Source organism: Argentina silus (genome assembly GCF_951799395.1).
Source record: "Argentina silus genome assembly, chromosome: 12".
NCBI classification, from domain to species: domain Eukaryota; kingdom Metazoa; phylum Chordata; class Actinopteri; order Argentiniformes; family Argentinidae; genus Argentina; species Argentina silus.
Window position 1 is genome coordinate 15,433,002 of NC_139666.1, and position 27,840 is coordinate 15,460,841.

Sequence of the window (27,840 nt, forward strand, 5' to 3'; positions counted from 1 at the left end):
TGCGTCAAAAGTGATTTCAAATTTCATAGGATAAGCTCTTGGCCAATTCACCAATCACAGTTCGCGGTTCGAGGAAGTTCTGTACCACGTGACTGCCGCTGCCATTTGACGTCCATGAGACTGCGCACTGTCAACGCAGGGCAAGGAGCGCTGAAACGATAGTAGTTAGTGACGGGTCCAGTCGCGTTTCGGCAGAGTTAGATCTCATTTTTAAATTACAGGATAACACGCATTTATAGCCATGCGGCGAAGTAAGGCCGAGGTGGAACGCTATATTTCTTCGGTACAGAGTTCCTCTCCTTCCCTCAAAGAGGTCAGTGAGTCTACTCTAACCGGCTTGAGCCTGCTGCGTGCTGTTGCTAGCTAACAACTGCTGTCAGGGGTGTATCACAGGCCTGGTAGTGTGGCCGCATACCAGTGTTGGAAGACGAACACTATGAAATCAACTATATGTAAAACAACAACTAGGCAGTAACGTTAGGTTGCGATCTAATGTACTATGGCAACAATGTGACACTTTCCCTCGCAGCCAAGTATAAATACACACTTGTTTAGACACTTCCTCGTGTCGAGAAAACGCGCGGCGGCAAAAATGAGCTAGCTTGCTAGTATTATGCCGGCTACTTAGCTATATTCTCACGGAGGTTACTTTTGCTAGAAATTGCTTCGCCAGCATCTGATCTGATATAAGAGTATGGCGGCAATATATGGCTTTCGTTTCCATAAGTAACAATGTAGCTGGCTAGTATCTAGCTAGGCAGCTATCATTCGTTAGCTAACGTCAACTCTATTCTCTTTCCACAGAAACCAATTAAAGGATTTTTATTTGCTAAATTGTATTTCGAAGCAAAGGAGTATGAACTTGCTAAAAGGTAAGCGTTTGCATGATTGGCCTAATTGTTGACCTGAATCATTCTACAGTAGCTAGCTAACTTACTACTGTAGAATGGATTTTGTGTGTACTGTGTGTGTGTGTGTGTGTGTTTGTTTGTGTTGTGATTCTACTCTATTCTCTCAATGGCCTTCCTTCTCTGGTAGACATGTATCAGCATACCTCACAGTGCAGGAGAGGGATCCCAAAGCGCATAAATTCCTAGGTCAGCTTTATGAGAGAGATGGAGATATCAATAAGGCGGTGGGATGCTACAAGGTAAATGAAGATGTCAATCAGTTATGTTACTGATCATGTTAATCTACAGCTAGGTTGATATGCATATACTGTACCGTATTTACAGCACCTGTATCTCTCACTGCTGAGATGCTTTGAAAAACAACACGTTAGTGGCATATGCTGTGGTCAATATAAATGATCAAAGTCGAGTGCAAAATATTGGGGCACGCAAAAAAAAAGAGAAAGACATGTTGTGTGTGTTTGCACATGTGCCCATCCAGCGTTCCGTGGATCTGAACCCAGCGCAGAGAGACCTGGTGTTGAAGGTAGCAGAGCTGTTGTGCAGTAAAGAAGAGAGGGACAGCAGAGCGGAGTTCTGGGTGGATAAAGCTGCCAAGCTGCTCCCTGGGAACCCTGCTGTCTTCAACCTGAAGGTTAGATCAACTTAAGTGGCCATTCCATACCTTTTATTAAGGCTGCATTAGTGTTTCAACTGTGTTTCTGAGATGGGTGTGCTTTTGGGTGGAGACCAAACTGGGTTGTTGGGTGCCTACATGAAGGCTCGTTTGCAAGCTGTATATATGTAGAGAAAAACATGTGAAACAGCTCTGTTTTAACCTAAGCTCACCCTTAAATCCCCCTCTAGGAGCATTTGTTGAAATGGCAGCAGTTTGATTCATAAATGCCCCTTCATAAACCCCCTCCTCCTCTCCAGGAGCGTCTGCTGAACCGTCAAGGGCAGCAGGGCTGGAACCAGCTGTTTGACCTGCTGCAGGCGGAGCTAGCCGTGCGGCCGGCTGACCCCCATGTCAACGTGAAGCTGGTGCAGCTGTACAGCTCAGATGGCCGCCTCGACGAAGCTGTTAAACACTGTCTCAGCACAGAGAAGAGAGGGCTTCTCAGACGCAGCCTGGACTGGTACTCTACTGTAGTACACACTCTGCAGGTCAGTAGAGTGCTCTTAGGTCTGATCTATTTTAAATTGGCTTTATGGTGCTGATTGATATGTTGTCGATGACTTGCTTTGATTGTCCTGTTCTTTCAGGAGTACCTGGCCCAGCCAAGTGTGTCATCCAATGAGAAGATGTGTCGTCGGCTCCAAAGAGAGCTGCTATTATCCCACTGCAACCTGCTGAGGCTTACTCTGTCTGGTAAAGGAGTCCAACCCAGCTTGGATGCCCTGAGGAGGTGTGTGTATGCGTGCGTGCATGTGTGTGACAGAAACATTGTAGGAGTGATGTGTATGCTACTTCTGGACACTTGGGTGTACATAATCCATGCTAGAGCTCCCAATAGAAATCCTGTATTAAGAGTAAAGTACTGTGGCGATTAGGTGTGGATGTTAAAACCATGTGTGCTCTGTGCTGTGTGAAAACCCTGTGTGTACTGTATGTTAAAACAATTTATCTCTCGTGTGTGTAGTTTTGACCATGTCATGCAAGCCCTAAGTAAGACAGCGGGCACTGTCACAGACGAGCTGTGTGAGGTGTATGGAGAGATGAGGGGGCATCTGTACTTGCACGCTGGCACCCTGCTGCTGAAGATGGCACAGGAGAGAGAACAACATTGGAGGGCTGTCGTTGACCTGGCTGCACTCTGCTACCTGCTGGCCTATCAGGTAAGACATTACAAGCAGCAGTGGAATGCTGTGGATATCACTGGAGACTTTCTATAGTCACATGGAAAGTGTGTAATTTAACTCTCTTTATTTGCCTCATCGATGGCCATTAGGTCCCCAGACCGAAGTCAAAGGTGTCTAAAGGGGATCAGTCCACCCCCCAGGCTCTGGAGCTACTGGCCAGCGAGAGACAGAGCCAGGCCGGACACATGCTGCTCAACCTCAACCCTGACACACAGACCTTCGTCAGAGAGGTAAACACAATACTTATGACAGCGTGAAATCTTCCCTTGTCCATAGTTATGTAACAGTACCATTCCAAACAGTGTTTTCTGTTTGGGTGTCCAAGTGGTGATTTTTGTAGTGTTTAATTAAAGGGTGTGTAATTGACATGTCCTGTGTGTGTGTAGGTTGTTGAGGCGTTTGGGAACCGCAGTGGGCAGGGTTCTCTGTTTGAGCTGCTGTTCGGACCCCAGGCTCCTGCAGGGGCCTCCTTCATCGGCAACGATGACATCCGCTCCATCAACACACAGGCTCCTGAGATACCTGACCTCGCCAAGTGGGATGATGGTAAGATATCAGTATTACCACTAACCTCAAGGCACTTTGGTCTAGAAAGGCAGCCCTCTGACAACTTTTGTTTTCATTCAAATTGTTTCAGCTGAAAATGTTAACTCTTCAGTTGGGCTTCTCTGATTTAATATATTGTGTGTTGTTGTCTGTAGTTTATAACCTTGTCTCTAAGCACGTTCCTCTCTTGTGTCCACAGGTTCCATTCTGCTGCATGGAGGGGACCTCCAGCACCTGTGCTGGTTGGGGCTGCAATGGTCTCTCTTGGCCCAGAGACCTGTCCTGAGAAACTGGCTGAAGCAGCTGTTCCCCAGGCTCACTCTGGAGACCTCCAAACTGGACACCAACTCGCCAGAGTCCATCTGCCTGCTAGATCTTGAGGTGAATATGGGGAGGGATGTGTTTGTGTGTGTCCTTTGGGTTATTATTTGTAATAATGTGCTGTAGTGGATGACGTCTTCTCCATCAGTCTATTTTACAGCTGTATTTTATGTTTACACAATGAGCTATAATCCATTGCATTAACACACCTTACCTTCTCCTCTCTGCAGGTATTCCTGTGCGGTGTGGTGTTCTGCAGTCACACCCAGCTGCAAGAGAGTGCCAGGATCCACTCTGGAGGTCAGCAGCAGCTGCATGAGCCTCGCTGCCTTCCCCTGCCTCTCCTCAAACTGCTCTCTACAGACAGACAGAGGGAGTGGTGGGACGCTGTCTACAGCCTCATACACAAACGAGCTCTGTGAGTCAAAAGCGGTGGTGCATCTCATCTCCTGTCCTTTTCCCCCCTGAGTCATAGGGCTCGTTTCAGTGATTTAAAGTAGCTCCTGTCCTTGTCGTCTTCTTTCCTTCATCAACAATGACCTGAGGGAACTGGACAGGTGAAAGCCTAATCCCCTTAGAGGCCTTTGCTGCATGGTTTTCACCTAGCCTAAAAGCTTTGTAGCACTAAAAATCATCTTCCAAGTTAGACAATGGAAGAAGATAATCTTAGAGCTATGAAGCTCCTGAGAATTCCACCGCAGTTCAGGCGAAAGAAAGGAGATGAGGAAAGGAATCTATTCAAAACAGATGTAGAAGCACAGTTGAAGTTCACCAGACTGACAGGCTAAGTGGTTCACATTGCACCATTTTATTGTAGCCTATAGTTTTCTCTGCTGGTCTGAAATGTCTACCAAATTGCAAATGACTAGTTTGTAATACTGTGTGTTTGCAGTCCCGGTATGTCAGCTAAACTGAGAATGACAGTGCAGCACGGACTAAGCACCCTGAGAGCTGGAGAGAAACACGGCCTTCAACCAGCACTGCCTATACACTGGGCTCAACATCTCAGCCAGACGGTACACAATCTCACACACACAGCACTGCCTATCTGGCCTCAGATTTTTATCCAGACACCACTGCAGTGTGCGCACACACACGCACACACACACCAGTACACCTGCCCTTTTCTGTCACACACTACACTTCTGAACATGATATGAGCAAGGTGTCCATCTGAATAATTGCACCCTCTGTTTAGTGTAGGTAATTATAACTCTTGGACCAGTTTGAAATGTCCACAATGTCGACATTTCTCCCTTACATTACAGGGAATTATGGCAATTCGAAACCAAAACATGTTTTGTTAGACAGCACTGCACATAACATGGTATTATTAGATTCAATATTTGATAATGGGAGATCTGAATGAAAGCTGTCTCGCATAGCCATACCTCCAAATTGCGTTAGGTTAGGTATTTGATTAGTTTGACATGTGGCGAGGTGTCAGTTGTTTCACGGGTTTCCATCCCTTTGTACCTACTTCCTGCAAAGGATTTCACCAGGCTTTCCGAACTAGGAAAGCCGAGTCTCAACAAGGTTAGAATGAAAGTAATGTTACAAGCAGTTAACATTGTATAGGGAAGGCTCACCCCACCAGCAATGTTACACTCTTAATGTCATTCTCTTAATTGACTGCTGGTTCATGGTTATTTTCAGGGTGTTGGAGTAAACTCATACTATGACCAGAAGGAGTACATAGGACGCTGTGTTCACTACTGGAAAGTGGTCCTTCCCCTGTTGGACAAGATCAAACGTAGGCGCAGCATCCCTGAACCCCTGGACCCTCTGTTCATGCATTTCCCCTCTAAGGACATCCAGGTGAGATGACATCACATCTCCCTCTATGGAACTAACTGTGGAAGTGAATACTATTTGTTATGTGAATGCTGTAGACCAGCAGTGTATAGAATTTGTATGTGTGTGTTCCAGAACACTGCAGTTAAAGACTACGAGGAGGAAGCCACGGTAGCTTTCGCTACTCTCCTCGATATTGAAGGTAAAACGGAGGAGGCCATCGCTACCCTGGAGACCATCAACAACATCTCATCCAATTGGCATTTGGCACGGGTATGTCTGGTGAATTCACTAAACAGTCTAGATTATTTCTATGAACAACATTTCCCCTCTCCTTTCTGCCTCGCCATGTTGTCAGGTTTATTTGTTTGTTTGATATGTCATTGTGTTGTTGACAGATCTTCCAGCGCCTGTCAGAGGAGGCAGGTAATGGGGTGGAGGAGACCCAGGACAGATGCATCATGTTCCTCAGGAAATTCAGGGCCTATCTTTTCAAGATCTACAATGCCAACGCAGATGACATGGAGAAGGTGAGACACACACCTGACTGCCCTTTATGTGTCACAGGAGCAGTTAACCTTGAATAAATTAAAATGGCCAGCACTTACCTCCGTTGACTTATGATGACTGATGTCAAATATGGAATGTGTGTGTCCTCCAGCTGCCTGTATCGATGGAGGAGGTGATGGATCTTCTGAACGATGTGAACCAGCAGCTGGGGGAGAGCGGAGAAGGAATGGATGAAGAGGAGGAGGAGGGAGGGCCTGCCCAATCCAGCCCCAGTCAGCTCATGCAGTCTGCTGCTTCCAGCTCCTGTCTTCATGTCAAGTTCTCCACTCCCTCGCCCAGTAAAAGCATAGTCTCTCCCACCAAGAGACACCTGGTAGGTTTGTTATGGCGCAATAGTTTATAATGAAAGTGTAATGTTGTTTTGTGATTTCTGGACATATTCTTCCCTTTTTGTCCAGATTTCCCCCAAGACACCTCCCCACTGGGCAGAGGACCAGAAGTCCCTCCTCCAGATGCTCTGCCAGCAAGTTGAGGCCCTGAAGGTTAGACGCTGGTTCTTTTGACATACTCCCGCCAATATGAATATTGTTGACAGTGATTCAGTGTTAGAAAGGTTTTTGCAAAAGTTAGACCTCTAAAAGTGATGATCATACTTTATTATTTATCCCCGCTGGGAAATTGGTTCAGCTCTCTGTCGTATCTGTAGCAGTCAAATATATGGGTTGATGTATTTGATTTAGTGAATTGGTTTGATTCAATAGGTAATGTTAATTTGAATTGAAACTGTTGCTTGAGAAACTCATTCTTGTGTTGCAGAATGAGGTACATGACCTGAGGCACAACTCATCAGAAAACACAGCGTCTCCCCATCACAGGATGTATGGGGAGGGTTACGGGGCTGAGGGTATACAGGAGTCCTATCCGCCATCACAGACCTTCCATGGGGCTCCACTCACAGGTGTGCATACAACCCAGAGCTGGGTCCCGTACTTCAGTTGCTGAGGTAGATAATTCACTCATCCTAACAGAAACACATGACTAGATTGGTTTTAGTGGCATGACAAGTCCCTGTGTCTGTCACATACAGACTGGATTTATTGTCACACCATAAGAAAGGAAATGCAGGTAAACATAAACAAAGACGCACAAAATACAAGGGTTTTGTATCCAGAAGTTAAAGTCTAAAGTTATAACTTGTATTATGTACTCGTAACATCTCAGAATGTACTCAGTTTTTGTAATAACCCCTCTCCACTTTTCTCCTATTTTACAGTTGCCACTGCAGGTCCCCCTGTGTATTACAACCAATCTCCTGCTTATAATAACTCCCAGTATCTCCTTCGCACTGCTGCCAATGTTACCCCAACAAAGGTAAGTGTTGATGTTGAGATTTGGTCACACTTTACATTACAGGGTTGGTATTACAATGAAATACAATGTATCATTATAGAAAATCAAGTGATTGTGATTATTGTTAGACTGTATTTAGGATTATGGTTGGAGTCGTTGCTGTAAATGTGGTGTAAAATTTAGCAGTTACTTGTTATCCAGTAATTACACAGTAATAAGAGCAATATAACTTACCCTTTGGGGCGTCCGGTGGCAAATAATTAAGGATGCACCGATTGATCGGCCAGCAATCTGTATTGGCCATATTGTGCACAGTCAACTGCTTTAAAATGTCTAAATATTCAGACCGATTATTGATTCTAACCTGGTATTAGGGTTTTATCGGTAGAATATAGTGTACAAGTTTATGTGAGAAGGTATACTGGTTTGAGATGCCTACCTGGCATGTTAATTTGCTGAGGCATTTTTCTAATTTGTAATGGTAATTGTAACTCGACTCTGTATTGAACTTGGGTTAGGGTTAGAACAAAAAACGCTTCCTAATTTCCTTCACCTTGTGCGCCCCATAATTCCCTGGGCTCATAAAGGTTTACACGCGTATGTAAAGGTTTATAAAGGTTTACACGCGTTCCTACATATCATTAATTTTTTTGTATACAAATAAATATAAAAAGTTGTTCCATCGCTTTGTAGTTGTATGATTGAATACAGTTGTATGATTCAATACCAGTTAATTGAAACGCATTATCAAAAGCAAAATATTTGTTATTTCATGCCAAGGTACAAATGGGTGAATAAATGACAGATAATCGATATCAGCCGTTATTTCTGTTATGAATAATTGGTATCGACCCAGAAATTTCATATCCCTACAAATAATCATTTTTGGTTTCATTTAATTTTGTTTCTCTCTTATCTCAGGCTCCTCCAGTGTATGGAATCAATCGCCTTCCACCACAACAGCACATGTACGGCTACCAGCAGTCTACTCACACTCCACCCCTCCAGGCAACCCCAGCCTGCATCTATCCTCCTCAAGATCAAGTCTTTGGTGCCCCCCTCCGCTTCGAGTCACCAGCAACCAGTTTACTCTCCCCATACAGTGAGGAATATTATAGTCATGGCGTCACTCAGCCCACCACCAACCCTCCCCTCCCAGAGCCAGGCTACTTCACTAAACCGTCCGTTGTTCCTGTCCAACCACCAAAGAGCATAGAGGGGAAGCCTGTGGACTTTGGGAAAATCTCCTTTGGGCAGCAGGTCCCTGTTGAAACCCCCAAGGTGCCTAGTTTTGGTGCTGGAATAGTTGCCCAGTCCACCCCTTCATCTTCATTTAAATTCAACTCCAATTTCAAATCAAACGATGGAGACTTCACCTTCACATCCTCTCAGGCTAAAAACAGTGAGAGTCTGTTAGGACTTCTGACATCAGACATTCCTGCCAAAACAGAGGGACCTCCAGAGCGGATGCCTCCATCTCAGGAGCAGCCTCCTAGCCAGGGTGCCATCTTTACCTTTGGGGGTAAAAATGTGTCTGGGTTCTCTTTCACTGATGCAGCACAGAGTCAGTGCAAAACAAACCTGTTTGGAAAAACGGACCAGCCATTCAGTTTCACTGATGTAACCAAGCCAATATTTGGGATGACAAATGCTGCTGAAGAGGAGAAAGGAGCAGAGAGCGATAATGACAGCACTCATGTGGAGGAGGATGAGGATGGACCCCACTTTGAGCCCATTGTACCCCTTCCTGATAAAGTAGATGTAAAGACTGGGGAGGAAGAAGAGGAGGAGATGTTTTGCAACAGAGCGAAGTTGTTCCGGTTTGACGCAGAGACAAAAGAGTGGAAGGAGAGGGGTGTTGGCAATGTCAAGATTCTAAAGCACAATACATCAGGGAAAGTTCGTCTGTTGATGAGGAGAGAGCAGGTCCTGAAGATCTGTGCCAATCACTACATCAATTCTGAAATGTTTCTGAAACCAAATGCTGGATCTGACAAATCCTGGGTCTGGAATGCCATTGATTATGCAGATGAGATGCCAAGTCCTGAGCAGCTGGCCATCCGCTTTAAAACAGCAGACGAGGCACTTCTTTTCAAAACAAAGTTTGAGGAGGCCCAGAAGATTGTCCCCAAATCTCCAGAGAGGCATGATCAGCAAGAGAGGAATGAAGCATCTCCGAAACCCTCTGCTCCTAAGGCAACAAACTTTGGAGCCCAGTTTTTAAAGAAGGAAGGGGAATGGGACTGCAATATATGCTGTGTAAGAAATGAAGCCACAGCTATGCAATGTGTTGCATGTCAGAGTGCTAACCCTAATGCTCCAGCAAAGCCGGAGAGCAAAGCTGCGAGTGAAACTAAAGCTTTTACAAGTGGGGCAACTACAGGTGGAGGGTTTACTTTTGGGTTTGGTATTGAATCAAAAGATTCTAGCTCTGTTTCCGCATCTAAAGGATTTGGGGCCTTCGGATCACAGGTCCCCTCTTCCTTTACTTTTGGTACCAGTGGTACCACTTCTATACCAGTTGGTTTTGGTGCCCAGTTTGGGAAGAAGCCAGGAGAATGGGACTGTGACACATGCGCTGTTAGAAATGATGTCTGTGCAAACAGTTGTGTGTCTTGTCAATCTCCAAACCCCTCAGCCCAAACAGCTGTTGCTGGAGCAGCAACATCTAAGCCTTCAACTGTTGCATTTGGTTCAGGCTTTGGTGCCCAATTTGGTAAGAAGCCCGGGCAATGGGATTGTGACACATGTGCTGTGGTCAATGAATCCTCTGCAAACAGCTGTGTCTCTTGTCAAACACCTAACCCTTCAGCAAAATCTACAGTTACAGCCCCAGCTTTGTCAACTCCCTCATTTGGGTCTGGATTTGGAGCCCAGTTTGGTAAGAAGCCAGGACAATGGGATTGTGACACATGCTCTGTGAGAAATGATGTCTCTGCAAACAGTTGTGTGTCTTGTCAAACTCTAAACCCCTCAGCTAAAACAGCTACATCAACAAAGCCATCAACCATGTCATTTGGCTCTGGATTTGGAGCTCATTTTGGCAAAAAGACAGGACAGTGGGACTGTGACACATGTGCTGTGAGAAATGAGGCATCTGCCAACACTTGTGTGTCTTGTCAAACTCCCAACCCTTCAGCTAAAACTGAAGTAGACACAGCAGCAACATCAAAACCCTCAACCATGTCATTTGGCTCAGGCTTTGGGGCTGTTTTTGCTAAGAAAGATGGACAGTGGGACTGTGATGCATGTCTAGTGAGGAATGATGCATCAGTCTCTAAATGTGTTTCCTGCCAGACCCCATGTAGCACCCCCTCTCTGGGAGCCATGTTTGCCAAGCAAGAAGGACAGTGGGACTGTGACATGTGTCTGGTCAGAAACGACAGCTCTGCTAGTCAGTGTGTGTCCTGTCAGACACCCAACCCCAATGCTAAAAGCATTGCCCCCTCCAGCTCCTCCTTCAGTTTTAGCTTTGGAAGTCAGAATGCATCTAGTCAACCTGCTGGCAGTGGGTTTAAAGCAGCCTTTAACACAGGCAGCTCCTTCCAATTTGGCACAAGCAAAGACAAAAGTTCCCCTGCGTCCTTCAAATTTGAGGCTCCCCCTGAGGCTGAAGCCAATCCACCTAGTGCTGCAGGTTTCTCTTTCTCAATGCCCATCCCAGCTGGTGGGTTTAAGTTTGGCACTCAGGAAACTGAACAGGAAACCCCTCCAGCTGATACTCAAGCACCTGCTTCAGGGTCTGCGTCCATGTTCCTGAAAAACATAGCAGAGCAGCACAGAGAGAAAGAAAAGGAGTATGGTATCAGTGTACCTGCATCAGTGCCATCTGTGGATAAGACGGACCACGATGAAAATCCCCTGTTCACCGGCAAACCCAACACATTCAGTTTTGCAGACTTGTCTAAATCATCACAAGGAGACTACCAATTTGGTCAGAAAGACCCCAGCTTCAAAGGCTTCACCCGTGCTGGTGAGCAGCTGTTCACTTCACTTCAGTCAACTCAAAAGCCAGACACCTCAGCTGACCAAGATGATGAGGACATGTACAAGACTGAAGAGAATGACGATATCCAATTTGAGCCTGTTGTCCAGATGCCTGACAAGGTGGACCTGGTCACAGGTGAGGAAGATGAACAGGTACTCTACTCTCAGCGAGTGAAGCTCTTCAGGTTTGACCCAGAGATCAGCCAGTGGAAGGAGCGTGGGGTTGGAGTCCTTAAATTCTTGAAGAACACCTCAAACGGGAGGCTGAGGGTGTTGATGAGGAGAGAGCAGGTCCTTAAGGTCTGTGCCAACCACTGGATCACCACCACCATGAACCTGAAGCCCCTCGCTGGATCTGACAAAGCCTGGATGTGGCTGGCCAATGACTTCTCGGATGGAGATGCCAGGCTAGAGCAGCTTGCCGCTAAGTTCAAAACTCCAGAGCTGGCAGAGGAGTTTAAGCTCAAGTTTGAAGAGTGTCAAAGGCTCCTCTTGGACATCCCCCTGCAGACCCCTCACAAGCTTGTTGACACAGGTAGAACTGCACATCTCATTCAGAAAGCTGAGGAAATGAAGTCTGGCTTGAAAGATCTCAAATCCTTCCTGACGGATGACAAAACAAAAATCAAGGAAGAAAGCCATGCAAATGTCACAATGGCTAGTAACACCTCTGGACTGATCATCAAGCCCCATGCTGAGAGCACCGGCCCTACATTGGAGTGGGACAACTACGACCTGAGGGAAGAGGCTCTGGATGACAGTGCCGATACATCAGTTTATGCTTCTCCCTTAGCCAGCAGTCCCGTTAGAAAAAACCTCTTCCGCTTTGGAGAATCCACTGCCGGCTTCAACTTTAGCTTCCAGCCTGTTCTCAGTCCCTCTAAGTCACCTACCAAGCTGAACCAGAGCGGAGTGTCTGTAGGAACTGACGATGAGCAGGATGTGACCCAGGAGGAGGAGCGTGACGGGCAGTACTTTGAGCCTGTTGTTCCCCTACCAGACCTGGTCGACATCTCAACTGGAGAGGAGAATGAGCAGGTGGTGTTCAGTCACAGGGCAAAGCTCTACCGCTACGATAAAGACCTCAATCAGTGGAAGGAAAGGGGCATTGGAGACCTCAAAATACTTCAGAATTATGACACCAAACGAGTGAGACTTGTCATGAGAAGAGACCAGGTCCTGAAAATCTGTGCAAACCACTGGGTCACGTCTTCTATGAAGCTCGAGCTGATGAAGGGTGCTGAGAAGGCATGGGTCTGGAGTGCATTTGATTTTGCTGAAGGGGAGGGGAGTGTGGAGCAGTTAGCGGTGAGGTTCAAACTACAGGATGTAGCCAATTCATTCAGAGATGTCTTTGATGAGGCTAAGAACGCCCTAGAGAAGGACACTCTGGTGACACCTGTGACGTCCAGGGAGGCAACCCCTCAGGAACCTGCCACTGGGACTATGGTGTGTGGGAAGGCTGCTGTGGCCATAATGGAGGAGACCACCAGGGAACGCACAGAGCTTTCCCCTGACACATACCACACTCCAGACAGCCAGTCGTCAAAACCACACAGCCCAATCAACCCCTCCAAAACAGTGGTGTCTCCTCCCAAGTTCGTATTTGGTACAGATTCTCTCCAGAAGATCTTCGGGAGCCCCACGTCATCTAACGAGGCTGATGGTTCTTCAGTGAGCTCCAAGGCTAGAGACAGCAGTCAGACCACACAGCCCTCACCTTCGTCCCCTGCATTCAAAATCCCAGAGGGAGGTAAGATATATTTTATGATTATCTTATCGTGATTGATTTGTTGATTTTTGTTCTGTCTCAGTTGAAAATGCTTGTTTTTGAATGGTGAACCCCCCCCCCCCCCCCCCCTCCCATTTGACCCCACTGTGTTGTGATTTTAATTCATGTCCTATTTGTCCATCTCCTTGCACCAGCCCACACTCAGTGTTGACAGGACATCATTACAGTACACCATTAACTGATTGTAATTTTGTTTGACATAAACTTACCATGCAATAATGCATTTATTTGAATCACTTAGTAACAATCACAGCTTTTTAAATGCACAGAGATTGGTACAGTACAGGATGAAAAGAAGCAAACTTTTTACACATTTCATCTATTAATCAAATCACCACCAGTGATTCTAGTTTGTCTCACCCACCAACCATTATTTTTTAGGATTGGATTTTAGGCTTTTCAAAGATAATCCAATGGCTTTTTGGACCAGCACATCATCCACCCAATTTGAGCCCCCAGGTACTTTGTCACTGCACTGTGTGTGTGCTGTGACCACCTACACAGCGGTCACCTGATGGCCCTTACTGCCAGACTTACCCCAGCTGCACGGAGTGGAAAAAACAAACCTGTCATGCAAGAACCGAATGTTTTGCATGTCCATGTGTGTGATATGCTGAAAAGATGTCACTTTCAGACTTTACATTATTAAGAAATTAGAAGCTGTAGTCATGCCTTTAGGATATACATGAATTTCTATGTTGTGAATAGACAGACAACACAACCGATTTACTTTTGGAGCCTTGAGGGCAGTGTGTAGTTCTTTTCCCTCTGTTGAAAGGCGACACGAGGAGATTCTAGCCAAGCTCCTTCAGAGGAATGCGCTGTGTGAGGACTCTCAACGTCACACACACACATTTAGTACAGGATGTCTAGCAACAGTGTGAAAGTCAATGCCCTGCTTGATCTAGTATGCACTAGACATTTATGTAATAGTGAAAGGTAGAGAGAGTTCAACCCTAGGCAGAATGTGCTTCTGTATTTCGCAAGCGTTCCTCGTGGTTGCTACTGGATGGTAATCTATAAATTGCTGTTGGAGCACTAGGAGGAAATTCAGATAGAAGTGTGTTGAATTAATTGATTCAATGGAAACGTTGTTGTAGTTGTACAGTAGCTTTCACAAAGACAGGAAAGGATATGTAGAATTGTTTGGCCAAGTGCATGAAGTCAGTTTTTGAATTGCATGCGTTTCCGATGTGGAACTAACCCTGGATATGCATCTACCTCCTCGATCAAAAGCACTCCTGTACCAATTTAGTCTGCAGGACCAATCAATAACCTATCATTTGTCATGCCCTATTATTACATTTTATGTGTTTATTATCCATTGTTATACAGTACTTTATAAAGACATGGTATGAACATACTACTAGCCCTTGATGTCTGTAGACTCCCCTTCTGAATGACCATTTCACCCTGTGTTGTGTTATAGCGCCCTCTCCTGCAGAGGGAGACAGTGCAGACTCAGACTCTGAGGTGGAGGTGGTGTATGTGCGGGAACCCACCCAGGAGCAGGCTGCTCTGGCCAGGAGCCTCATGCTGCCCCTCACCTTCTTCTGCTACCAGAACGAGCCTGGATACACCAGCGATGACCAGACAGACGGTGAGAACCAAAAGGAACACACTATAGGCATTCTCGGCCATTTTAAATAACTGTGAACTCATTTTAGACCCTACAGGTGATCAGAAAACTAGCCATCTTCTGCTAGCTATGTTGCTAACATATGTTCTCTGTGTTGTGAATTTGCAGATGAGGACTTTGAGACAGCAGTGAATGCTCTTAAAGCAAAACTTTATCCTGATCCTCCTGAGAGAAAGGCTGCTGCTTCAGGTGATGGTATGTTTCAGATCAACGCTGCTATACTTAATTTTTATGGATGCCAGTAGTAATTCAGCTTCTGTGTGTATCTTCACACAAAGGTATCAATAATGTTTATGGGTTTTCTTGTGTTTTTCAGTGTTTCCCAAGCTGTGCTTCTCTTCCTTGAGAACTGACTAAATAATGTCACCTAACTCTCAAATATTGCCGCTTATTGGTTGAGAAACTGTTCAGATCCACAGGTCAAGGTTGTTGATGAAAAACAATCTAAAATCTTCCCTCCTGCATTCCCCCCAGTGTCCACGGCCCAGCCTAGTGTTGGGGACCCGGAATGTGAGGTGGTGTGGGAGAAGAAGCCGACACCAAAGGAGGAGCAGAGGGCTAAGAGCCTGCAGCTGCCCCCTACCTTCTTCTGTGGGGAAGGCAGCGACAGTGAGGCGGAGAAAGATAAGCCAGAGGACTTTGAGACTGAGGTCCGCAAAGCACAGGAGGCTCTGGTGAGATGTTTCATACATTCATTTCTACACAGTTTGGCTAAAGATAGAGAATTTAAAAAATAAAATGGTTTATATGTACATTATACCTAGGACACAAACACTTACAAATAAATTAATCAGCCAACAGCCAATGCTAATTATCCCAGGCAGATGTTTGTGGTTCTTGTATTAATGTAGTGGATGTGTTTCAGGATGCTCAGAGAAGCACAGATGCTGTTCCCTCTGAGGCAGCAGAAGAGCAGACTCCAGATCAGTCGTCAAGCAGTCACAAGCTTGTGGTTCAGTCCTCCAAAGCAGAGGAGCAGGCCCCAAGCCAGTCTGAAGCAGAGGAGCAGGCCCCAGGCCAGTCTGAAGCAGAGGAGCAGGCCCCAGGCCAGTCTGAAGCAGAGGAGCAGGCCCCAGGCCAGTCTGAAGCAGAGGAGCAGGCCCCAGGCCAGTCTGAAGCAGAGGAGCAGGCCCCAGGCCAGTCTGAAGCAGAGGAGCAGGCCCCAGGCCAGTCTGAAGCAGAGGAGCAGGCCCCAGGCCAGTCTGAAGCAGAGGAGCAGGCCCCAGGCCAGTCCTCCGAAGCAGAGGAGCAGGCCCCAGGCCAGTCCTCCGAAGCAGAGGAGCAGGCCCCAGGCCAGTCCTCCGAAGCAGAGGAGCAGGCCCCAGGCCAGTCCTCCGAAGCAGAGGAGCAGGCCCCAGGCCAGTCCTCCGAAGCAGAGGAGCAGGCCCCAGGCCAGTCCTCCGAAGCAGAGGAGCAGGCCCCAGGCCAGTCCTCCGAAGCAGAGGAGCAGGCCCCAGGCCAGTCCTCCGAAGCAGAGGAGCAGGCCCCAGGCCAGTCCTCCGAAGCAGAGGAGCAGGCCCCAGGCCAGTCCTCCGAAGCAGAGGAGCAGGCCCCAGGCCAGTCCTCCGAAGCAGAAGAGCAGGCACCCGGCCAGTCCTCCGAAGCAGAGGAACAGGCCCCCGGCCAGTCCTCCGAAGCAGAGGAGCAGGCCCCAGGCCAGTCTTCCGGAGCAGAGGAGCAGGCCCCAGGCCAGTCCTCCGGAGCAGAGGAGCAGGCCCCAGGCCAGTCCTCCGGAGCAGAGGAGCAGGCCCCCGGCCAGTCTTCCGAAGCAGAAGAGCAGGCACCAGACCAGTCCTCCACGCCAGCCTCCAGCAGCTGTCCTATTGACCTGTCCACCAAGAAGAGCCCCGAGCCAGACTCTACTACTACATTTACAACCATCAAATCTACTCCAGGTATGATAGTACTTCTATTACTACTTCAACCATTTGGGGTATGGTAGCTACACGCTAATGACTGTGATAACTGTAACTGAAACTAAAATGTAATATTTTATGATGACTTCTTTAGAATGATGTTTCTGGCCATGGCCTCTCACTCCTCTCCTCTTTCCCTGCCTCACACAGACTCCTTTGGCTTCGACACATTAGGAGGGTTTTCATTCGCTGATCTGGCCCAGAACACAGGGGAATATGCATTTGGAAAGCAAGGCTGGTGTTTCTCATTTTTTCTAAAAGATATTAAACTTTTTTTTTTTTTTAAAAGCAATGTTCCCATTTTGGATTTGTTCAACGATTTTTGTACTTTTTGTTCCCTAGATACCAATTTTTCATGGGCAAATGCCGGTGCCACAGTGTTTGGAGTTGTGGCAGCACCCAAAAATGAGGGAGAGGAGGGGGGAAGTGATGAAGAGGACACTAATAATGTAGACATTCACTTTGAGCCCATTGTGTCTCTACCTGAGGTAACTATCAAAGCACTGTTACACATCCAACTACCTACAGGTCGCAAGGAACATCTCACAAAATGTTTAGAGACACTAAGTGACACAACAGCTAAATTAAAAACTATACATCCCAGAGCTTCATATCTGTTCTCAACACATTTCTATATGATGTTCTGTAACATAACATTGTGCCCCTACTATGAACAAGCTCCAAGTCTCCTGATGGTTGAAATGTCTATGTTCCAGGTGGAGACTAAGTCTGGGGAGGAGGATGAGGAGATCCTGTTTAAGGAGCGGACCAAGCTGTACCGCTGGGACAGAGACCTGGGCCGATGGAATGAGCGTGGCGTGGGAGACATCAAGATAATGTTCCACCCTGTGAAGCGCTTCTACCGCATTCTGATGAGGAGGGAGCAAGTGCTGAAGGTGTGCGCCAACCACACCATCGCCCAGTCTATGGAGCTCAAACCCATGAACACTTCTGCCAACGCCCTGGTCTGGACCGCCACTGACTTTGCAGGTAAACACTTCACCTTTTCTTCCTTGATCATTTGGAATGTTGGTCATGCCATGGGATTTGTTAGCAGTTCTACATTCAAGCTGTATGTTGATGCTTCATAACAGCCTGTATTGTTTGTTCTTTTCTTTCTCCTTCCCCAGAGGGTGAGGGCAAGGTGGAGCAGCTGGCAGCCAAGTTTAAGACTGCAGAGCTGGCTGAGTCTTTCAGGAAGACCTTCACTGAGTGTCAGAGTCGTATGGACCAGTCAGACTCCTCGTCACTCTCCATCCCACAGTTCTCCAAGGTCCAGGAGCATTCCAGAGACTCCAACCCCCAGGTCTACCTCACCCTCACGGCAGATGGCCAGACCCTGGGCACCATCACCATAGAGCTCTTCACCCACATCGTCCCAAAGACTTCTGAGAACTTCCGGGCGCTGTGTACGGGACAGAAGGGCTTTGGATTCTGCAACTCTGTGTTCCACAGGGTCGTACCAGACTTCATGTGTCAGGTGAGGAGAACAGAATAGGGGTGGGGGGGTGTAATCGTAAGGATTGTGTGAGGTCAGCTTCGAAAACTGACTATACACATTAATAAATTGACAGTCAAAAACGTAGCCCTACAATTTGTCAATAATATGACACAAGAAGTAACTGCTTTCATAACCACTAATGTGTTGTGTTGCTGCTGTCTCCTGTGTCAGGGTGGCGATATTACCAACCAGGACGGGACAGGAGGCAAGTCCATCTACGGTGACAAGTTTGAGGATGAAAACTTTGACGTTCGACACACAGGGCCTGGCCTGCTGTCTATGGCCAACCGTGGCCGAGACACCAACAACTCTCAGTTCTTCATCACACTGAAGAAGGCTGAGCACCTGGACTTCAAACATGTGGCCTTCGGCTTCATCAGAGAGGGCATGGACGTGGTCCGCCAGATGGGAGAGCTGGGCACCAAGACAGGCAAACCCAGCAAGAGGATTGTCATCACTGACTGTGGTCAGCTGTAGGGTTGAACAATGATCAGTGACTGTGTGCAAATCTCAAAAGACACCCTATCCCCTTTATAGTATTCTACATTTGAACAGAGGCCCGGTCTTTCCTGTTCAGTGTTGCATCTCCACTCCTCCCTAAAAGCAGCCCATCAGTGTGTGGTTTCCCAGACTGTGTAATTGTGTGTATAATGTACATGAACTATTTTTTTATGTCGGTTTTTCTTTGCATGTGTTCCAACAAGAGTTGAAAGCGCTGGTTCCTTCATAAGCTCCCTAACTTGTTTTGTATAATTAAGTCTTAATAGAAATTAAAGAGAGACATTGTTTAAAAGCATCCATTCTTTTGAAACTCTGTTCCTCCTCTCATGCAGTCTGTGTGAACTTTCAGGTGTACTTTCCAAGTGGTTTTTGTGTATGCATTTCTTAATGTACAAATTATTGCGAATATACGTTTGCCCACATTCAACTTTAAAGGTAGGAATATCACAAACTGTAGTCTTGTGTGACACAGTGGGAGGGTTATCAGACACAACTGTGGAATTTGGGTTGAAACTATTCTTATTGTATGGAAATAAATATGCTGGCAAATGAATGTCTGTAGAAATAAAGTTGCTTTATAACTGAGTAATGGTTGTGAAAGCATTTTTTATTGGTTTCTTTCTACCTCACCTTTGTCCTCAAATTAATTTCTCTACCAAAGGATAGGAGTGCAGTGTGGTATGTGCCTACAGGTGCTCTTTGGAAACATGATGGGAAGAAATATGGAAGATCTTGCTGAAAAGGTAAATGTATTTATTTGTATTTACACTGCAAGAATAATTTAGAGTGTTGTGGTGTTTTGTTATTTGCACAGTAATTGGTTTCTTCTCATTTTGAATGTCTCAGCTAATTTCTAAGTATTGCATTATTTGGAGCCAATATAATACATAAATAAGACAATTGTGCGAATGAATTCTGACTTAATAACTGGCCTCTAGAGAACACTTTCTGGTGCTTTGAACTTTGATTCATCAGGCAGATTTGACTTCACTGTTTTTGGGCAAAGATGTATCTGATCCCAGAAAAAGCATTACTGAAAACACTTATTTCCAATGTGGTCCTCGATGGTCAAACAAACAGTACAGAAACAGAGATAGAAATTATTACAGTATCAGTACAAATGTGAACAATGTGTGAACTTTAACATTAATACCACAAGTAACTGCATGTGTGTCACCTACCAAGCTGAACCAGAGCGGAGTGTCTGTAGGAACTGACGATGAGCAGGATGTGACCCAGGAGGAGGAGCGTGACGGGCAGTACTTTGAGCCTGTTGTTCCCCTACCAGACCTGGTTGACATCTCAACTGGAGAGGAGAATGAGCAGGTGGTGTTCAGTCACAGGGCAAAGCTCTACCGCTACGATAAAGACCTCAATCAGTGGAAGGAAAGGGGCATTGGAGACCTCAAAATACTTCAGAATTACAACACCAAATGACTTGTCATGAGAAGAGACTTCTGTTTCAGTTGAAAACGCTTGTTTTTGAATGGTGACCCCGTGATGGATTTTTCATCCCATTTGACCCCATTGTGTTGCGATTTCATTCATGTCCGATTTGTCCATCTCCTTGCTCCTTGCACCAGCCCACACGCAGTGTTGGCAGGATACATGCTTGCCATAAACCTACGGTGTAATAATGCATTTATTTGAATCATTTAGTAACAATGCACTCACAGCTTTTAAAAATGGACTAGCCTACATTCATGCAATGAATTGGTACAGAATAGGTAAGAGACCTCTTTTACAATTCACCAGGTTAGGAGTGGGTGCCTCCCTCTGTATGAATTAGTCTAGTGTAGCATAGCATTATAACATAGCCTACTATTGCACTAGTTTAGTGGATCACTTTGCTTTGGCACCGCTCGTAGTTCCCTTTTCCCCTTGGCGTGTGTCTTGTGTTTGTGTTTGCCCTGAACAAATAAATACCTGTACATTAGTTGGATGGTGCCCTGTTTATTCCTACAATAAGTTTGGTGTGCTCCTTTTTGTTGCGACTCCTCTACCTCCCCTAGACGTAGGCAAGTTTCTAGAGTTGAACAGTGATATGCTCAACAGAACATGTCACTTTAATTTTAATGACTTTAAGTCTACATCACTAAGAAATTAGAAGATGTAGTCATGCCCCTAGGACATAAATTAACTTCTATGTTGTGAAGACAGACAGACAAACTGACAGATTTTGTCATTGTAGCATTGAGGGCAGTGTGTAGTTATTTTTGATCTGTTGAAAGGGGACACAAGGAGATTCCAGCCAAGCTCCTTCAAGTGGAATGCGCTGTGTGAGGACTCTCAACGTCACACACATATTTAGTACAGAATGTCTAGCAACAGTGTGAAATTCAATGCCCAGCCTGATCTAGTATGCACTTGACATTTATGTAATAGTGAAACGCAGTAAGAGTTCAACCCTATGTAGAATGTGCTTCTGTATTTCACAAGTGTTATTTGTGGTTTGCTACTGGATGGTGATCTATTAATTGCTGTTAGAGCACTAGGAAGAAATTATAGAACTGAAATTCTCTCTAAAGTGTGTTGAATTAATTTCTATATGTGTGTGTGTGTATATACATATATATACATACTTTATTTTTATTATTTTCTACATTGTAGATTAATACTGAAGACATCAAAACTATAAAAGAACACATATGGAATTATGTAGTAAACAAAAAAGTGTTAAACAAACCAGAATGTGTTTTATTTTAGATTCTTCAAAGTAGCCACCTTTTGCTTTGATGACAGCTTTGCACACTTCTGGCATTCTCTCAATCAGATTCATGAGGTAGTCACCTGGAATGGTTTTCAATTAACAGGTGTGCCTTGTCAAGAGTTAATTTGTGGAATTTCTTGCCTTCTTAATGTTTGAGACCATTAGTTGTGTTGTGCAGAGGTAGGGTTGGTACACAGTTCTATACAGTGAATAGCCCTATTCGACTACTGTTCTAATCCATATTATGGCAAGAACCACTCGACTAAGTAAAGAGAAACAACAGTCCATCATTACTTTAAGACATGAAGGTCAGTCAATCCGGAAAATTTCAAGAACTTTGAATGTATCCTCAAGTGCAGTCGCGAAAACCATCAAACGCTATGATGAAACTGGCTCTCATGAGGACCGCCCCAGGAAAGGAAGATCAAGAATTACCTTTGCTGCAGAGGATAAGTTCATTAGAGTTAGCCTCAGCCTCAGAAATCGCAAATTAACAGCACCTCAGATTAGAACCCACATAAATGCTTCACAGAGTTCAAGTAGCAGACACATCTCAACATCAACTGTTCAAAGAAGACTGCGTGAATCAGGCCTTCATGGTCAAATTGCTGCAAAGAAGCCACTACTGCGGAAGAACAACAAGAAGAGAATTGCTTGGGCCAAGAAACACAAGGAATGGACATTAGACCAGTGGAAATCTGTACTTTGGTCTGATGAGTCCAAATTTGAGATTTTTGGTTTCACCCGCCGTGTCTTTGTGAGACGCAGAAAAGGTGAGCGGATGGTTTCTACATGTGTGGTTCCCACCGTGAAGCATGGAGGAGGAGGTGTGATGGTGCTTTGCTGGTGACACTTGGTAATTTATTCAAAATTCAAGGCACACTTAACCAGCATGGCTATCACAGCATTCTGCAGTGACATGCCATCCCATCTGGTTTGCGCTTAGTGGGACCATCATTTGTTTTTCAACAGGACAATGACCCCAAACACACCTCCAGGCTATGTAAGGGCTATTTGACCAAGAAGGAGAGTGATGGAGTGCTGCGTCAGATGACCTGGCCTCCACAATCACCCGACTTAAACCCAATTGAGATGGTTTGGGATGAGTTCAGATGGTAGGGTCAGAATTTGGCGTAAACAACATGAAAGCATGGATCCATCCTGCCTTGTATCAACGGTTCAGGCTGGTGGTGGTGGTATAATGGTGTGGGGGATATTTACCAATTGAGCTTTGTTTAAACGCCACAGCCTACCTGAGTGTTGTTGATTTTTATGAACTAAATGGAAGTTTAAGGTATTCCATACAGTTTGTTCTATGTTATCTGACTCCAGATGTGAAAGAAGGGCAGAATTTTTTTTAGATTTGTTCACGCCTGAGTGGCTTACATTTGGTTCCATTTCAATTTTTTAAAAATGATAATTGTGACAATGAAAATAAAATTGTTATAGAACAGTGCATTTGTATGTAACTTCTATTGTTAAAAAAAAAAGGGACCATTGGCCCCCGGGCATCTTCACATTATCAAATCTGGCCCTCTTTAAAAAAAAGTTTCAACACCCCTGCACTAGAGGGCACACTTGCATCAAAAGTGTTCAGTTCAAATATGAGTGACGTCAACGTCCAGCAGCACAATACTCTGCACCCGAACCATGACGCTCTTTTTTGATCAAGTCCAAGGTGTGGGGGGTTCCGTTGACATCTGCTGATACAGTAGGCTATTTGCCCAACATCAATCCGACAAAATGATCATCTACAAGGACATCATTACTGGTATGGGGGATCTCTATATACCCCTCAATGTCATTTATTGCAATTATGCGACTTATGTGTACAGTATTATTAATAGGCCACCTTCTGAAGCAATTGAGGCCTGCCGGGCCTGGTTAGCTAGTAATGTGTTAGCCTAGCTCCTTTGTGTCATATAGATACTCTTTGGCACATAGAATATGCGGGTGGCTATCTATTATTTGCTAGCCGGTAATGCAAGCTGCTTATAAGCAATAGCTCGCTGTCCATAAACTGGAAGCAAAATATATTATGTAAAATGGTATACTTTATAAATAATGCTAAAATTGTCCCCAGTCATTGATGTTACTTAGGGCTAGGCTAGTACCTAACTACGTGTTGAAAATCTAGCTAATTATAGCTCGTGCGACTGTTGCCTGCACTGCTTTCCCGTTAAAGGATTAGTGGGCATCACCAGTTCACATACGGAGTTAAGCCGAGTAATACGATGGGACCTGACGACGGGACAAGCGCAGCTATGCCCAGCCGGACAGGCCGAGTGACAGTGACACCGGATAACAAATTGCAATGTTTTATCAAATTGGTAAAGACACCTGTCCGTGTTGTATAAAGTCAGTCAGCGAGAAACAACCAGAAATGTTGTTTAAGGACGCAACGGTGGAACTAGCCGATATGAGTTACTAACATATAATGTCTTCCCTATTCACTGTTTCATTGCAGGGGATGAAATGTTCTCCGACATCTACAAGATCAAGGAATCTCCAAGTGGGTTGTTATTCGAGGTTGAGGGAAAGGTGCGTCAATGCAGGTATACGCTCTCCGTGTTGTGGGGTATGAGCGATGTATCAGGATTGTGAGGTATCCGGTTCAGTTTTTAATTTTTACGAATATGAACTCAACTTGTAAAGTTACCATAGTTTGCACTGTCCCTAACACGTTTAAATAAATAATATCTTGACAATACCAACTCTGCGTGCATAGGTCACTTTGATTACATTCATCAGGCCATGAAGGGAAACATACAAGAAAGCAACGGTTTTTGAGTGTATTGGGACACAAGCCAGTGACACTGGGCTCACTCTTTCCTCTCCTCCCTCAGATGGTCAGCAGAACAGAGGACATTGACGATTCTCTGATCGGGGCGAACGCGTCTGCAGAGGTGCAGGATGAAGGCTCTGAGAACAGCACAGTCAGCGGAGTGGACATTGTCCTCAACCACAAACTGCAGGAGACCAGCTTCACTAAGGACAGTTACAAGGCCTACATCAAAGAGTACATGAAGGCGTAAGTGTGTTATTTTGGGTGGGACATGGTGTGTGTGTGTGTTATTTTGGGTGGGAAATGGTGGGTGTGGCTGTGTGTGCGTTAGACAACTGCATACAGATGTCTCTGTGTGTGTTCAGGATCAAGGTCAAGTTGGAAGAGAATAACCCAGACAGAGTGAAGCCCTTCATGACCCTAGCTCCGGCGGAGATCAAATGTATCATGGGCAACATAAAGAACTTCCAGGTAACACTGCAGCTGTTGCAGATGCTCTCATCTCAACCAATATTACCTACATATCATATTACACTCACATTATATAATATACAGTGCCTTCGGAAAGTATTCAGACCCCTTCACAGTGTTTAATTGATTCCTATGCAAATCAGAGACCCTATAAAAACAAAGATATTAATTCCAAAATTACATGAACTATTATCCTTGCATTAAGATGGACTCAATTCAACTTGAGTGATTTGTTGATGACATTTTTGCATTTTAGCTAATTTTAAGCATGTCATAGCAAAGGGTCTGAATACATGAGGTATTTTTGCATTTCAATTTTAATATGTACTGAAATTTCTAAAACCTGTTTTCGCTTTGTCATTCTGGGGTATTGTGTGTGGATTGATGGCCAATTCTTTTTATTTAAGCCATTTTAAATTAGTCTAATTTAAAATGGTCTATAACAACAAAATGTGGAAAAAGTGAAGGGGTCTGAATACTTCCCGAAGGCACTGTACATTCACTGAGCACTTTATTAGGAACAGTATACTAATATTGGGTAGGGCCTTTGCTCTCAAAAAAGCCTCAATTATTTGTGGCATTGATTCCACAAGATGTTGGAAAGATTCCTTTGAGATTCTGGTCCATGATGACATGATTGCATCACGCAATTCCTGCAGATTTTTCAGGTGCACTTTCAAGCTGTGAATTTCCCGTTCTACCACATCCCAAAGGTGTTCTATTGGATTCAGATTCGGTGACTGGGAGGCCACTGAAGAACACTGAACTCATTGTCATGAAACCAGTTTGAGACGACTTTTGCTTTGTGACATGGTGCATGATCATGCTGGAAGTAGCCATTAGAAGATGGGTAAATTGTGGCCATGAAGGTATGCACATGGTCAGCAACAATACTTGATGATTGATGTTGGTATTGATGATTGGTATTAACAGGCCCAAAGTGTGCCAAGAAAACATTCCCCACACCATTACACCACCTCCACCATGAGAAGGTGTACAGGTGTTCCTAATAAAGTGTTCAGTGAGTGTATATTACCAGTATTAGTATTATACTTATACTCTTAAACTTCTGGTGTTGCCAGCACCATGCTCCAACCCAATCTCACTTCACTTTCATCTTCATTTGAGGTCTAGCCTATGAAACTGTCGAGGTGAAGACTGGTGTGAGTGGGAAAATCCTCTGACCTCTCTCTACCTTTGTCCATCAGTTTTTCACAGGGGAATCTATGAATCCAGAAGGTATGGTGGGTCTGCTGGACTTCCGTGAGGATGGTATCACTCCCTTCATGACCTTCTTCAAAGACGGCCTGGAGTTAGAGAAATGCGTGAGTGCTTTTAGCTGTCTGCTAGTTTGTAATGACCAGACTTGTCTTTAAATCAGTCAGATATATATGGGGTCAGCAGACTCCATCCCAACTGAATGGTGGTCCAAGTCAGACTTCTACTACAGCTTCTGTGGAGTTAGCTCAGCATATACTGTTGCATGTTGTGCCTTACTGACACTTGGTCATTCTCCTTGAGACGCTATTTGACTGCAATGCTAATGGAATGAAGTTCACTGTAGACTATAAATGTAGCTTGTCTATACACTCACCAGCCACTTTATTAGGTACACCTGTTCAACTGCTCGGTAACGCAAATATCTAATCAGCCAATCACATGGCAGCAACTCAATACATTTAGGCATGTAGACATGGTCAAGACGACCTGCTGAAGTTCAAACCAAGCATCAGAATGGGGAAGAAAGGTGATTTAAGTGACTTTGAACGTGGCATGGTTGTTGGTGCCAGACGGGCTGGTCTGAGTATTTCAGAAACTGCTTATCTACTGGGATTTTCATGCACAACCATCTCTAGGGTTTACAGAGAATGGTCCGAAAAAGAGAAAATATCCAGTGAGCGGCAGTTCTCTGGGCGAAAGTGCCTTGTTGATGCCAGAGGTCAGAGGAGAATAGCCAGACTGGTTTGAGATGATAGAAAGGCAACAGTAACTCAAACAACCACTCGTTACAACCAAGGTATGCGCAGAAGACCATCTCTGAATGCACAACACGTCAAACCTTGAAGCAGATGGGCTACAAAAGGGGGTCCAACCCAGTACTAGCAAGGTGTACCTAATAAAGTGGCCGGTGAGTGTATATGTACTATACAACCGAAATATAATCCTGTATTCCCTCTCTCCTCTGGAACAGTAACATCCTGGAGGGAGAGCTTCATTTCTATTGGCTGCTGCTTCTCCACTGACCCAACGACATGGACCGACCAGACGACTCATCTGCATTATGTTTGGAATGGAAGCATTATTTTAAAGTATTATTATTATTAATAATTTGGCCTTCAAACTCAATCACATCAAATACTGAAAGGAGTGCTGATTGAGGGTACCACAGTATTTATTTTGTAGTTGATCAAATTGATTACAGTGTTTCACTCCATGTTGCAGTGTTAAACCTACGTTTGAGAACGTTCAGATAGAACAGAAATGATTCAGAGTAAGGAAACGTGCAGCGCTCTACTTTCTATCTGCAATGTTGATTAATAGGTTTTTATATTTTCCTCTAACAACAATGTTCTAGCCCACTGATTGATTGGTTGGTTGATTGATTGATTTGGTTATTTATTCATGATTGGTTAACTCTCTCAGGCCTCCCATTTGCTTGGTTTATGGTTGAATTGACACCCCCTACCTAAAGGATTGCTTATTGATTTCCAGATTTGAGTTGTGAAAATAAAACTAACACTGGACAAGCAACACAGTCTACTTGTACAGTTGTGCGGGTATTATTATACAGTACATGGAACATTTGAGACTCTCCAATCATATGGCATTCATTGCAGTTACTGTACATACGTTACATCAGACTATTATAGTGAAACTTGTTTTATCATTAAAAGTTTTCACCATTTTATCTACATTTTAGAAAAAGGAAATGTCTACAGATATGCAAAAAAGAATATTAATTATGAATTCTTTATATATGAGACAGTTGTAATGTACAGCAGCCATTGGAAGACACTCATGAACAAAAGAAACAAACTCAACAGGCTGCACATAATCATACACAGAAATGAACACATTATCAGTCTTCTGTCTCTCTTTAAGCATATTGCCACACACCATCATCCCTCAACTGCTGGGTTCCAAACTGACAAAAACCTTGTCATCATGTGATTTTGGGTTGCAATTTCACTATCAAATAAAGGAAGAAAGAACATACTGTCCTGCCATCTCTCCCCTGGTCATGTTAGTGGGCCTGGAGGTCAG

General features: G+C 44.9%; 2 protein-coding genes across 4 annotated transcripts; both read left to right on the top strand.

The window, feature by feature from the left end:
- The first annotated feature begins 165 nt into the window (after nucleotides 1–165).
- On the top strand, nucleotides 166–19,186 carry ranbp2 (RAN binding protein 2). Of its 2 annotated transcripts, none has more exons than XM_083681857.1 (29): nucleotides 166–313; nucleotides 805–872; nucleotides 1,039–1,150; nucleotides 1,393–1,545; nucleotides 1,827–2,057; nucleotides 2,157–2,299; nucleotides 2,534–2,729; nucleotides 2,843–2,983; nucleotides 3,140–3,299; nucleotides 3,499–3,680; nucleotides 3,851–4,038; nucleotides 4,513–4,636; nucleotides 5,277–5,438; nucleotides 5,550–5,687; nucleotides 5,813–5,944; nucleotides 6,076–6,297; nucleotides 6,383–6,466; nucleotides 6,741–6,882; nucleotides 7,198–7,295; nucleotides 8,196–13,014; nucleotides 14,483–14,653; nucleotides 14,801–14,887; nucleotides 15,167–15,366; nucleotides 15,558–16,587; nucleotides 16,759–16,842; nucleotides 16,951–17,096; nucleotides 17,325–17,598; nucleotides 17,739–18,088; nucleotides 18,281–19,186. In XM_083681857.1, the coding sequence occupies exons 1-29, from the start codon at nucleotides 242–244 to the stop codon at nucleotides 18,584–18,586; spliced, it is 10,215 nt and encodes a 3,404-aa protein (XP_083537983.1). In that variant the 5' UTR covers nucleotides 166–241; the 3' UTR covers nucleotides 18,587–19,186. The 2 variants fall into 2 exon arrangements, with proteins under 2 accessions (XP_083537983.1, XP_083537984.1); XM_083681858.1 differs by having other exon boundaries at nucleotides 14,801–14,881.
- Nucleotides 19,187–22,950: 3,764 nt separating this feature from the next.
- On the top strand, nucleotides 22,951–27,332 carry LOC310812968 (translationally-controlled tumor protein homolog). 2 transcript variants are annotated; one of them, XM_083681750.1, is made up of 6 exons: nucleotides 22,951–23,091; nucleotides 23,788–23,861; nucleotides 24,167–24,351; nucleotides 24,471–24,576; nucleotides 25,785–25,901; nucleotides 26,768–27,332. In XM_083681750.1, the coding sequence occupies exons 1-6, from the start codon at nucleotides 23,064–23,066 to the stop codon at nucleotides 26,768–26,770; spliced, it is 513 nt and encodes a 170-aa protein (XP_083537876.1). In that variant the 5' UTR covers nucleotides 22,951–23,063; the 3' UTR covers nucleotides 26,771–27,332. The 2 variants fall into 2 exon arrangements, with proteins under 2 accessions (XP_083537876.1, XP_083537877.1); XM_083681751.1 differs by having other exon boundaries at nucleotides 23,075–23,091; nucleotides 23,788–23,875.
- Nucleotides 27,333–27,840: the final 508 nt, after the last annotated feature.

Coding starts and splice junctions, on each gene's coding strand:
- ranbp2 (XM_083681857.1), top strand. CDS start 242: ATGCGGCGAAGTAAGGCCGAGGTGGAACGCTATATTTCTTCGGTACAG. Junction 16,843..16,950: donor ATATGCATTTGGAAAGCAAG/GCTGGTGTTTCT, acceptor TTTGTTCCCTAG/ATACCAATTTTTCATGGGCA. Junction 17,097..17,324: donor CCATTGTGTCTCTACCTGAG/GTAACTATCAAA, acceptor TCTATGTTCCAG/GTGGAGACTAAGTCTGGGGA.
- LOC310812968 (XM_083681750.1), top strand. CDS start 23,064: ATGATCATCTACAAGGACATCATTACTG. Junction 23,862..24,166: donor TATTCGAGGTTGAGGGAAAG/GTGCGTCAATGC, acceptor CTCCTCCCTCAG/ATGGTCAGCAGAACAGAGGA. Junction 24,352..24,470: donor ATCAAAGAGTACATGAAGGC/GTAAGTGTGTTA, acceptor GTGTGTGTTCAG/GATCAAGGTCAAGTTGGAAG.